The following is a 14,047-nucleotide window of genomic DNA, read 5'->3' on the forward strand; positions in this document are numbered from 1 at the left end:
TATTTTGCAGTTTCAAAAAACAATTGCGCTACTAACCAAAAAAAAACTAGTCTAAAGCCAGTGGCGCATTGCGCGTAGTTCATTATGCTATTTTAAGGGCGCATGCTTGACCATAATGTATAGCGTGCACAACGCGCATTGCTTATCTAATCTACAGAGATGCAACAGTTATTTTTGCAAATCATAAATTGTTACAATAAAAAATATTAACACATGAGATAAGGGAAATCATTGTGGTGAGCATTGTGGTGATTGTTTTTATGTATTGTGTGGATGTGTTAAAAAATTCTCATGCAAATAACGATTAAAATGTTTTCATAAGAAACCTTAATGTATGTGAACTTGATTTGTAAGTGTACTTTGGGGTTGGACCTTGCTTGCGTTTCCGATTTCAAAGCCCCCAAACACTTTCAGCGGTGAGGGTGGACGCAGCGATGTCCTTTGCTGGCGTCAGGTCATGTGTAGAGGCAGATCCACCTCCCGTTACACGGCGTGTCCGATTTATGCTGGCAAGCTTGTGATTCCCCCGTCTCCTGACATCATTGTAGCGCTTGGCGCAACGATGGGGAAGCCAGCTGATGAGACAATTGTGGCTATATTTCCTCTCACGCCTGTTGAACCGACGCTGATTTGGGCGGGGTTCTCCCATCCCCATACAAAACAACTTCTCTGTGTGTGACTGTTCTTACAAGAACGTGGGTCTCCTCGGCTGTGAACCGCTACTGGCGTGCGCCTGGTATATCCGTCATAATAATAGCAACCCGCCATGGAACTTGCACCCTTGCGTTTAAAGGGAATGTTGGATAGTGTTTTGATTGGTTTATTTGACGTTACGCCCAAACCACACCTATGAATAATGAACCTACTTCAGACCAACCCCTTATTGATTTTCTTAGGAGTCAGCCTGGGTTTATTTCAGATACTCTGGTTTCCTTCCACAGTCCAAAAACATGCAGGTGAGGTAAATTGGAGATGTCAAATTGTCCTTCCCCCAATGTGTGTATGGACGGTTTCAGCAGCAACAACATAAACAAATGGCTTTTGTGTACTAAGTGCAATTTCCGACAGACGTCCACATAGAATAACAACGTCCTTTACAGTAGTGTATTTCTTATAACAAGGGAAATAAATGACAAGTCATGAGTTTTTTGGACCTATACGTTTGAAACGATGACGAAATAACGCAATATTTGTCAAATCTGTTAAGAGTTGCTAGCTAAAGATGCTGTCATAGTTTGGAATGCAAATGTACGCAGGGCTCTTAGAAAATGGTTTTGTTACTTTAGTCCGGCATTACTTTTTCCCCCGGTTCTCCCCTACCTATTGTGGAGAAGAGCAATAGAAGACATTTTATAAGGAACAGGTGCGATTTGTTTTTTTAATGGCGTTGACATGCTCTCCAGAATTCGTTACTAAAGAGCTATAGTTAAAAAAAGCAATAAGATGCCCTGTTCGTTGGTCTGTTGCATCGGATTGCTTTCACACTTATACAGAACTGCTCCAGAGTTCGTTTGCAATCAGGCTGAGACCACCTCGTTCAGGCAGTCTCAGAACAGTTGTTTTAGTGCAGATCCAAGCATGATTGTCGTGTTCACATATGCCTAAACGAACCGAACCAAGGGAGAAAACGCACCAATTTCCAAAACAAAGTCTCAGGTCTGAAAACACCCTAAATTATCTTTTTTCATAAATCATATCTAATCTATACAATGTTAGCTACTGATTAGCCACAAGTAAACCAGGAAATGCCTTGTAGTAAACTGGACAAGTGCTTCCTGACTGGTGGCCTGATCCAACCCCCCCCCCCCAAATAACTCCAGCCTTTTGCTGATCTCCACACTGAATTGGCGAGACTGTGAAGGAGCCTTTAATCGACTTGAATTGTTTATTCCACAATGTTGGACTCTTTGTCATTGGATAGTTATTTCTCCTCTTTGTCAGCATCATCCTAGAGGGGTTTGGTTTTGCCTTCCAAACCTTGTATAGTAACATATTTTGTGGCAAAGCCTAACTAGCAGCAGATCGAGTGCCATTTAGGCAGTTTATCCTCAAAGAGACCAGGGGAATATGAGTTCTCCTAGCCAGTCTTTGCCCAGGCCTAGTTCCCCCAGGCCCTGTTCGTTGGTCTGTTGCATCGGATTGCTTTCACACTTATACAGAACTGCTCCAGAGTTCGTTTGCAATCAGGCTGAGACCACCTCGTTCAGGCAGTCTCAGAACAGTTGTTTTAGTGCAGATCCAAGCATGATTGTCGTGTTCACATATGCCTAAACGAACCGAACCAAGGGAGAAAACGCACCAATTTCCGAAACAAAGTCTCAGGTCTGAAAACACCCTAAATTATCTTTTTTCATAAATCATATCTAATCTATACAATGTTAGCTACTGATTAGCCACAAGTAAACCAGGAAATGCCTTGTAGTAAACTGGACAAGTGCTTCCTGACTGGTGGCCTGATCCAACCCCCCCCCCCCCCAAATAACTCCAGCCTTTTCCTGATCTCCACACTGAATTGGCGAGACTGTGAAGGAGCCTTTAATCGACTTGAATTGTTAATTCCACAATGTTGGACTCTTTGTCATTGGATAGTTATTTCTCCTCTTTGTCAGCATCATCCTAGAGGGGTTTGGTTTTGCCTTCCAAACCTTGTATAGTAACATCTTGTGTGGCAAAGCCTAACTAGCAGCAGATCGAGTGCCATTTAGGCAGTTTATCCTCAAAGAGTCCAGGGGAATATGAGTTCTCCTAGCCAGTCTTTGCCCAGGCCTAGTTCCCATATGCAGGAACAGAAAGCCAGTATAGGTACCACATAGGCTGGGCAATGAGGCAGTTTTCCACCTAATCTCCTCTCAGCGACCCCATCATCTGAGGGTACTAGGACACCAACGGTTTGTTAGGGCAGTCTGCCCTCCATTCCAGAGAGTTTTTTTGTCATTACCCTATCAGTGGTTCAGCTAAGTAGGAATAATACAGTTTTATAGACTTCTGCAGACTGTTTGTAGTTTTTACTGTTTTCAAAAGATTTTAAGTGTGGGAATGGATTACCTGTATGTTAACAAAATGTAAGGTTGTGACTGATATTCATGGTAGACCTTGGTTGCTTATAGTACAAACTCTCTTTCTCAGAATTGATTTGTCAAAGCTGACCAATTCGAGCAGACTGGGCATTTACTGGAGAGCGGCTTTAAAAATAACATCTCTCATTTTCTAATCTCCTGTCTTTCTAGTCGTCAGATATGCTTTTCTCTGCGTTTTCCTATATTGTCTGTCTTTTATGTTCTTTTTTCGTCTTGTGCTCTGATCTTTCACTCTGTTGCCAGCTCCTCATCCCTCTGCTAGAATACATGACAAGGCCTGGAGACCTGCTGTAGACACAGGCCCCTCTGACACAGGTATCAAATAGTGCTGTGTTTATCTTAAACACACAAACTGCATCGTTTTACAAGCATTAGTACATTAGGGTTGTTTATGGCTGTGCTTGGGCCATATGCATGAGGCCACAGAAGCGGTGGGTGGTATGTCCAAAAACATTTTGTTTCAATTATATTTGCAATTTTATGTCACAATAATGATATATTTCACAACATATACAGTACATATATAATTATTTATATTTTTATACATTTATGTTTATTTATATACTAGGGCTGTCAATTAATTAAAATATTTAATCTAGATTAATTGCATGATTGTCATGAGTTAACTTGTGATTAATCGCAAATTAATCGCACACTTTTATCTGTTCTAAATTTACTACGTCAAGTTTTTCTAACCAACATAGGTGTGGACAAATATAGATGCTTTATACAAATGTATGTTTAGTGAAATCATACTCAACATAGAGAACGTAAAGAACGTAAACATGTTTCAAAGACAGTAGATATGTTTTTTAAAGAACTTGTTCATGTTTATTAAATGCATGAATTAAGAAGATCATGATAACTCACATGTTCCCATTAGTTCTTTTTCTTTGCAAAGAGCAATGAACTTACACCACCCTGTTTACATTCTCGACAGAACCATCAGCCATTGTTTTGTATATTTTTCTTTCAGAGGACCCTTTTCTTTCTCCATTTCTGTTTGCTGCTGCATCATTTGTGACCCATGCTGGCAAATTGAGTTGGAATGAGCAAATTTTCAAAAATAAGTTGTTCATATTTTGACATTCTCTATTAAAAAACTTCAAAACAATGCATGATATGTTGTAATCTGACAAAACATGACTGAGCTACAGAGTCAGCAAAGTTAATTTTGAAAAAACTACCGTACCGCATCCATACCTTGAAATCACTGGTAAAACTAATAGATTAAGCCCACATGTTTGATTGACATTGAGACAGACAGCCTTAAGATCTCATTTAATGCAGATCTAATTTAATGTTACACATCAGATATTTTTAACATAACAGATTATATCTGCGTGAATTCTTGTCAAAACAGATAAAAATTGTAATTCTGTGTATATGTCTAATATAAATCTCAAACGCACAAGTGGATGGACAACCATCTTTAAATATTAGTTAAGAATTTATACGATGATACACCTCTTAGAAATCATACAAAAAAAAGATCATTTTAGATGCTTAACGACTATTTAGAGCAGTGTTCTTCACTCCCAATCCTGGAGAGCCGGTGCCCTACAAAGTTTAGCTCCAACCTTAATCAAACACACCTGATCAAGCTAATCAATGTCTTCATGATCATTAGAAAATCACAGGTAGGTCTGTTTGATTAAGGTTGGAGCTAAACTCTGCAGGGCACCGGCTCTCCAGGATTGGGAGTGAAGAACACTGATTTAGAGCATTGGCATCGCTGAGGGCTTAATGTGGTTATTTTTTTATGAAAACCTCCAACTCATTTAGACAGCATGTGTCACATTTACTGTAAGGATGACTATTTACTGTCTATGGCTGCATTTTAATTTATCCAACTATGGGCAATAACAGAAATTGTGCATTGCGTTAATCGTGCATTAATAAAGTTAGTGTTACAATGAATTTGAGTATTTTGACAGCCCTATTATACATATTGTAATGTACAAGGAATACCACCCAGCAATAAGCCGCAGGTAATACTGCTGATATACTGCCCTAATAGCATGATTGCAAGTGCAGATAGAAAGACAGACTGTGACTGAGGTGCTGCTATTGGTTGCATCTTCCTTGACATTTCCATTTTGGAAAAACAATAACATTTTTATAGTTTGTATGTTGCTGTGTTGGAGTAACAGGATACAGAAATGCTTCCCAATGCTGTTCCATTCTGATGCACTCTCTCGTCCAATGAGATCAGAGAACCGGATTCAAATGTTTTATAAATTTGCAGCAGTTTAGATGGTTACTATAAGTTTAATTTTTTATTACTTTGTTTGTGCACAGCTAAATCACTGGAGTTAATTGTACACTGCTGGTGTACTCGGCAGACAGGGTGGGACTCATATTTATGCTTGTATTATTTAAACTTAAAAATGTATAGTCGAAATCCATGCAAAGCACAATTACATTTTCAAGTAAATAAATTTTTGATGCATCAGATGCCCTTGAATAGGTTATCAGAGCTTAACAAATACAGTTTCTAATCCATTTATGGATAGACCGTATTTTTGGACTTTTATTTCTGTCAGAATGGGGATGCAATTGCATAACACATTCCCATGACCTCAGCATACCAGTGGCCATAAGCTATTTGTGTTTCTGCATCTGAGATCTGCAGGGTCTTTTTTTGTTTCACTTATACATTTTCTTCTCTATATCATTTTTGGCTTGCTATCACTCGTTTGGGCTTTTCACACTGCGCTTAACCCCGGGGTATATTCGTTCTAAACCCTGCTTTTAACCACAGGTTAAGGAGCATTTTATGTTTGTAATTAAGAAGTGGTATTATATATTTTACCAAGGGTTAAGAACCACTTTTGCAGGGCTAAACCCACATTGCGATGCCAAACGTGCATGTTGTGTAAACAGTAATTTCACCATTTTAAGGAAAATGTGAAAAATATTGTTAAATGTGATGGCAATCTCTTGAAATGAGCTAAGAAAGATTAGCTTGGTGAAAGGTTTTGTCACTGATGCAGAAGTGTAAGAAAATCAGTTATCTAAAGCGTTGCACTATTTTAATTCAGTCAGTCTGCCAAAGCTTTATTTATCCAATCATGACACCGCAAATATGCAAATTAAATGTTAATAATATCCTGGGGTTAACTGTTTCATATGTGAAAAGCTGTTTTAGTTCCTACAAATTCATCCTAACATTCTCTTTATTATCTGGTTTTCCCTCTTCATCATCGTCATCATCATCCTCAGATCATTCTAAAATGGAGGGAACAAATTGTACCTTCATTACACCAAACGTTCCACTCCAGTACCACCCCCTGCCTGACCCTATTGCCACACCCCTCTCCACTTCCTGTATCCAACCCCTTCATGCTGCTGGCAGTGGTCCACAGACACGCCCCTCCCCCTACGCCTTCACTATACCTGCATTCATTCGAGCCCATCCACCTGCCCTGCCCAGAATCTTCCAGCCTCCGGCAGGCTCAGGTACTCAGTCATTCATCCATCGGCTGCAATGCATCAAATGACCACAGAGATGTGGTGGTCACCATCTGTTGCACTGTGTTCATACGTATAACTCATACGCTGCGTCCGAAACCGCATACTGTACAGTAGGTACTGAATGAGATGAAGTACCTACTTACTGACTGTTAAAACAGTAGGTACTGTATAATATGAATCCTAGCATGAATGTGATTCGGACGTACTACATCCGCCATGTTGATACATAATGTGACATATGTCGTCATCATGTCATGTCATACCAGTGCGAAAACAGCCGCATCGCCGCTTTCACCTCTTCTTTGTTGCATAACTCCGCTCCAGGGGCATCATGGGATACTGAAGTGTCCATCTTATGCACGCTGCAAAATCTAGCCAGAAGTAGTAGGTCATCCCAGTACTTTTCGCATACTGTTTTTGAAATACTATGCATTTGGACATACTACTCGCCTTGCCTACTGCTTTTCGCCTACTATATAGTATGGAAGTAGGCGGTTTCGGATGCAGCAATAGATCTTACACTTACTTATCCTCTCTGTTTTTAATTACATTTTTTTTCTTGTATGTATAACAGAATATAAGTAAGATAAGTGTCATGGATTGCTAAATATTGTACTATTTTTAAGTCAGTTACCTCAATAGGGGTGGCACAGTGGTTCAGTGGGTACCCAGTGGCGTGTTTACCCACCACGCAAACCACGCAATTGCATGGGGCCTCGCGGGCTTGGGGGGCCCCCTACTGGCCACAAGGTGTGGGAAAGTATGTTACGTTTATTCAGACGCAAATCTAAGGTACGGATAAAGCACGCACAAGCGTGAAATGTGCGAGTATGCACGCAGAATAATATATGCGCGCATCCTCGCGAGGGCACATATAGGCTACTTCATGAGCGAAACTCTTTGGGAAAGCGCACTTCTGCTCAGCGCGCACAAATGCAGCCACACAAGTGCTGGAATGAGCACTCGATCAACTCTCTCTGTGCTCTTGTAACTGCACAACATTCACTCGATGGTCAAGTTTACTTTAAAGACTTTGGGCTTCACACCTGTGATTGGTGGTTTGGTTTGATCAGCGACACGCATCTTTTGTTCCACGCTCGCTTGTACAGGTATAAACATGATAAAGACACCACGCAGGGGTTTAAATCACGTCGAAAATACATAAATCATATTCTGTACTGTATCTCATCACTGTCATTAAAATCTCATCTTTAGTGTATGTCTAGTCTATATGCTTGTTGTATCTCACAGTAAGTTTGTTTTTGCTACATGAACATAAGAGTTATGTGATTCCCATCCATAAATTCAAGCAAAAACCAACTTACAATATTGCTGGTGTTTGTTAGTTCAGTTTATTAGATCAGTATGAATCTTAATCTAATGCTTCCTCTTTTCCCTCATTTAGTTTTTTTAGTAAGATGTCAGACACTGAAGTTGCAGTATTAATTACATTGTTTTAAATATATCCTATAAAACATTTGCAGCAAAAGATATATCTGAGAGGGGCGTGACTTTTTTTAAGCCAAGAATTTTTCTCATACCAAACTGTAACAATTTAGTGTTATTTTAAACAGTGTAAAATAAAAAAACTGGTTTATATATATCTCACTTAATTCTATATACTGAATATTGTTATTGTTGTGCAATTCAAATGAAAAACCTTGGGCAATGCTGGGGCATGGGGGGGGCCTGGTTCTTGGACTTTGCTAAGGGCCCCCAAAATGGTAAACACGCCACTGGGTACCACTGTTGCCTCACAGCAAGAAGGTCCCCAGTTCAAACCCTGGGTAGGGCAGGTGGCCTTTCTGTGTGGAGTTTGCATGTTCTCCCTGTGTCAGCATAGGTTTACTTTGGGTACTCTGGTTTCCTCCCACAGGCAAAAAACATGCAAGTTAGGCAAATTGAATATGCCAACCTGTGTATGGATCAACTTGTCTGAGTAAAACTTGTGTACAGTATGGATTAACTGGTTCTCGCCATGAATATAGCTGTAGATGCTGGAATGGCGTAATGAAATTAAGAAAGAAAGAAGAAGAATGTACCTCAATAAAATAATTTTTAAATATTAAATAGATTTGAATTCCAACAAAAAACATTTTATAGAGTCCTCATCCCCATAGTAACTGCTGTAGCACCATGTAAATGTGTTCACCACACCGGATATATTTTCAGCTTCTTATGCTTTCACTTCATGTTCTGTTATATCTTGATCTTAAGTGAACTGTGTTATTTATACTGGCTTTTTTACGCACTCATCACATGTAACGCAAACATAGCTGTACTTGTATTTATGACTTTTTCTCTATATCTCTCTGCTTTCATTTTCCTTCTTCATTTAAGTTGCTGTATCTGTCCCCCGAAGGCCCTGCAGGGGTCTAGTAAATTCTGAGCAAATTGAGACCACTGGTTCTGCTGAGGGTGCTGTAGCACCTCACATGCTACCCCTCACTTCTCTTTCTGGGCTTTCAACACCTCCTTTTCCTATTTCCTCTGCTCAAACATGCTCGTTCCCTCAGCAGACACCATTGCCGGATATTACCCACACAGGTAATGAGTTATTCTGATTACAATAGATGGTTGCAGCTTATAATTGCATCATCAATGCTCAACTGTGTATTTTACTTTTGCTCATTTTATATGTGTATCTCATTCCATGTGTTGCCTAAAATCTTGCTTCATTTCTTTATTTTCTTCATTCTTCTCATTCTGTCTTTTTTCTCCTAGCCGAACTTTCTTCTGCTCGAGGCAAATCCAGGAGACCTCATAGTTTCCCTTCTTTTCCATCTTCCCCTTCTACTCTTGACCCTGCCATCTCTGACTTTGGTTCCTCATATAATTCTATGACACTAACACGGCCCTCAAAAATATATCGCGCCTCATTGGCTGAGCCAGGTTCTGCCCTCACAAAGCCTACAAGTATGCCCTGTGCCACAGAGACAGGTACATTTTAAGCATTATAATACATTATAAGTTAATGTTGCAGAATATTAAACCCTGCTAATGAGCAATGGCTTACTGGTTTTTATTGTCTATTAGGTATCAGTTTGAGGGAATTTCAAGGGCCAATATTATGCCCAATTTATAAGTTGTAATATAAGTCTCAGGTGTTGGTGGTATAGTCACGGTTTTGCTCATTTATCCATGTCATTGACACTTATCTCCGCATTTTTCCATGTCTGTACCATGGACTTTTTTTCCGTGTCAGTTTCACGTATTGCTTACTCAATTGTTTTTCCTATTTTTAAACAATTTTTGCGTGGGTTTGGGGTTAGATTTGTGGTTTGGGTTAGGATGTCACTTTAACTATTGGTTTATAAATTCTTTTTTCCGGATTTTTAAACAATTGTCGCCTGACGTTAGGGTTAGAGTTGGGTTTGGGTTAGGATTTTATGTTACAGAAAGTCATTCTAACCTCAAACCCATGTGAAAATGGTAAAAAGGTGGGAAAAACTATTGCGTAACCAATACCTGACACGGAAATCCATGACAATGACAAATAAATGAGCAAAATATTCTGTGAACACGGAAATTCGTGAGATCAGGTTGCAATGCCCCTAAATGTGCAACAATGTAAACAGTCCGTTACAACTAACCCCCTGTTAGTTTTTGCCCCGCACACCCTTATGTCCAAACATATTGTAAAAGGGGATTTTGCATAATATGGGCCCTTTAATTGTGAACTAGATGCAGATCAATGCTAAAACCCCTATGAAAACAGTAGTTTGTAGTTCAGAGGCTCTTACACAATGTTATCTATATATTCCTCTTTGAGGCCATAACATATGGACCTCAAACGGTTTAATAATTGTAGCAAATACACACAATTAGATTGTTTTCTTTCTCTTTTGGGAAAATTGTGACTCCTTTTGTCCAACAGAAATGTCCCATCTTCAAATTATAATGCCTGCCATGGCTTATATGATATAAACCAATATTTTATAAATGGAGTATTTAATAAATGTATTAAATAAATGTATTCCACACCCAAACTGTTCAATTGAAAACACAAAACTATGCTCTTTTTTAAAGATTACTTTAAATTTCCCTTTTTTTCTTTTCAGTTTTTTTGTCATTATTCTAACGTTTGAAAATCAAACATACTTTCCTATTTTCTGCCTCCTTGTCCCCGCCATCTTTGTCTATTCTATTTTTTTAAACCATTGACTTTAATCAACATTTATTGTTTCCCATGTTTCAATTCAGCCTCTTGGCAAAGAGAGTGGAGGTCTCCCAAACTGCAGCCTGCTCTGTGCCCTGTTCCCTCAACACAACATATTAACCCTATGCAGGACTTGCAGCCAACGTGCCACTCAGCCTCAACTGCCTCCTATTTTCCTGCGCAAACCACTTCCCTAATGGATGCACCTCTGCCTGCTTTATCTTCATCCCATGTGCATTCTCCTGCCCCTGTGGTTCCCCAACCAATAAAACATGTGCCCTTTACTGTTACTCCCAACTCTGCTGTAACATCTCCCATTGTTGCTCCATCCTCTGAAATACTCAACACAGTTTCTGCTTCTACCCCTTGCACTCAAACCCTCCCAACTGCCAGCATCTCTCCTCTTTCAGCCTCATTTGCTTTGTCTGCAATTGCCCCTGCTATACCATCTAGTTCTTTATCTACCCCAAAGCCAAGTATTTCTGCTTTCCCCTCATCTGTTCCTCGCACCATTTCTGATGCACCGATTTGTTCCTCTCCTGATGTTGGGCCTGTGGTTGCTCCGCCTGTTGTCTCCGAGTCAGGTAGCAAGCAAACATTTAGCATGCTAGCATGTGTTAATGTTTTAAAATAATCAGTGTTCATCTTTTGAGTTTAATGAAATCATCTACATTGTCAAAGTGTTGTGGTAGTTTATGCTCTTTCAATGTAGCATGAGTATTGTGAAAGTGTTTTTCTAATCCTCAATTACAATTAACTTTGTGAGGAATAGCTTAACCAAAATTATTTACATTGTCAGTGTTTACTCATCCTTATGTTTTCTAAACCCATATAATTTTCTTCTTTCTGTGGAACATAAAATGTCAGATACTAAAAATGGACCATACAACTTTAGATAAATTCAACAGACAATTTTAATTTTAAACACGTGTGACACATGAGAATGGAATTTTGCCATCGCTGACTTTTAATATATATTCACATGTGAATATATGGGATTCAAATGAAATTTGAGGCTGCAGTGGAGGATAACATTAACTGTTGCTCAAACAGATTGATCATATACAGTACCTTTAGCAATTCTCTTATAAAACCTCAGGTTTTAGCAACAGCATAGAGGTGCAGTATTTTGCTACCAACAGAATTCTTTACAGTTCAATTCAATTTCATTCAATTTCATTTATATAGCACTTTTCACAACTGCTCATTTGTTCCAAAGCAGCTTAACATAAATTAAACATAAAGAAAGCAACAAAAGTAGCAAAATTAAACAGCTTAAATTAAACCGCTCTAGTGAGCGGAAATATTAATGTAACATATAAAAATAATTTGCTAAATTAAAATAATGTCAGCTGTCTCTCCGGGGGTTGAAAAAGATAGGAGAAAAACTCTGTGGGAAAAAGTCCTATGTAGAAAAAAAAAAACTTGTGAGAGAGCCAGACTTAGCTGATCCTAGAAAATATACTATATATTAAATATAACATTATAAAATTGTATAAATTAATGGAAGTGGTTGGTTGTTCCTGGGCAGACTTAGGCGATCCTATAGAAAATCTATTATTTATCAATACTATACCATAACATTTTATAAGAATTAAAAAGGAAAATTAAAAGAAAGCGGCTTAGTTGTCGCTTTTACACACCAATTAAAGGATTGGTTCAAGGTCAGTGTGTGAAGTGTCATTCAGACCCCCTATGGCTTTCTTTGTAAAACTAAGATTTTCTTTTTAAATTTCAGTTTTAGGTTTTCTGCTAACAATAGGACTGGTTTGTGACAGACTCTTCTCAAACTACAAAAGGACACAAAAGCTTAATTATTATAATTATTAATAAGGAATCATTATAAAAGTAATATAAAAGTGATTTTATGTTTTTAAATGTGTCATCTCCCAATTCGTCAGTCAACAATATGACGTTGAAGTGAACAACTGAAAGAGAACTGCATAGTTGGCATACACTCTTGCATAGACCTTTATAAAATAATGCATTATATTTTATTTTCTCTTTACTAGACCCCTTTGCATTCTATTAAAACATTTTATACAGCACAAGTCATATGAAATTATTTTATCATCACGTTGAACATTTGAAGCTAGAGAACAAGGCACCATGCACTGTTATTGTAAGCAGAAAAAAACCCAAAGCAACAGTTAAAAATACCTCTGTTTCATACCCAAGAATAAAGAAAGCCATAAGGGGTTTGAACAACACAAGGGTGAGTAAATATTTTTTTATTGTGCTTATTTGTAAGCAACAATAAAAAACACTGTCCACTTTCATTGTATTTAAACAGCAACATACCGTATTTTCCGGACTATAAGCTGCACCGGAGTATAAGCCGCATCATTCAAAAATGCGTCATTAAGACGAAATAACATATATAAGTCGCAGTGGACTATACGTCAGGTTTATTTAGAAAATTATTTCACAAAATCCAAGCCGAAGAACAGACATTTAATCTGGAAAGACGAGTTATTCAACTAAACAATAGCAGACAGAACAGCAGGCTGAATAGATATCTGTACATTAAAGTAATATTATCAGTTATTTAACCATAGCATACAGAATTTACCTGGAAGGTTGAATAGCCTAAATTAACTGAACAAGCCAACTAGCGTGAAGTTCGCATACTTGTCATTCTACATTCCTGAAACTATTGAATTACATAAATACAGGAGCAGCATATAGTGGCTGTAGACGGTAATGTTCATTAATTCATATACTGACTTACAAGGCGCACCTGACTATAAGACGCAGCACCAGCCAAGATATGAAAAAAACGCGGCTTAAAATACGGTAAGAACATCCTTCAAAAAGTGTCTCATGTCTTCAAAAAAATTATTACAATGGTTTGGTTGTAAAATTATACAGGTTTGGAGCACTATACATAAGGCTGAGTAAATGATGACACAATTTGTACATTCTTAATCCAACTTTTCCAGAAACAAATACATATTTCTATCTTTCTACTCCTCTTTTGTAACTATCCTGTCTTCTTTTTCTATCCTCTTTCCCCATTGGTCAGTGTTGACCTCAGACCCTTTTCAAGGGGTCCAGACGTTTGAATGGAGGCATCAGGTTGTGCCCACAGTGATTCGACCTAATGTGCGTAGACCTATAGCCCCCTTTCCAGTGGAAGCACCTAGCTCTCATTTTTCTCCTGTCAATCTTTCTAAAGCCCCTGATCCCCACATTTATAACCAATCCTTCACTGCATCCTCACATATTGGCTTCATTTCTGACTCAGTCACAGGTACATGTTGACCAGAACCTGTTATATGCTCCATTCTTAGTGTGTGTTGTTGGGTTTGTTTGTTTTATGAATATGTTTTGT

General features: G+C 38.5%; 1 protein-coding gene across 6 annotated transcripts in view; it reads left to right on the forward strand.

The window, feature by feature from the left end:
* Positions 1-14,047, forward strand: part of ehbp1l1a (EH domain binding protein 1-like 1a) — a 54,322-nt gene that overhangs the window by 11,243 nt on the left and 29,032 nt on the right. For 3 of the 6 annotated variants that reach the window (XM_073859821.1, XM_073859825.1, XM_073859824.1), the window contains exons 7-12: positions 3,321-3,392; positions 6,303-6,539; positions 8,895-9,101; positions 9,279-9,494; positions 10,758-11,297; positions 13,739-13,966. The exons of 1 other annotated variant lie outside the window; for it this stretch is intronic. In XM_073859821.1, the coding sequence (XP_073715922.1) occupies positions 3,321-3,392; positions 6,303-6,539; positions 8,895-9,101; positions 9,279-9,494; positions 10,758-11,297; positions 13,739-13,966 (1,500 nt within the window). The remainder of the gene's footprint in view (positions 1-3,320; positions 3,393-6,302; positions 6,540-8,894; positions 9,102-9,278; positions 9,495-10,757; positions 11,298-13,738; positions 13,967-14,047) is intronic. 2 more of the 6 variants (XM_073859823.1, XM_073859822.1) reach the window with 2 other exon arrangements.

The sequence above is a fragment of the Misgurnus anguillicaudatus genome, chromosome 21, assembly GCF_027580225.2.
Source record: "Misgurnus anguillicaudatus chromosome 21, ASM2758022v2, whole genome shotgun sequence".
Classification (NCBI taxonomy): Eukaryota; Metazoa; Chordata; class Actinopteri; order Cypriniformes; family Cobitidae; genus Misgurnus; species Misgurnus anguillicaudatus.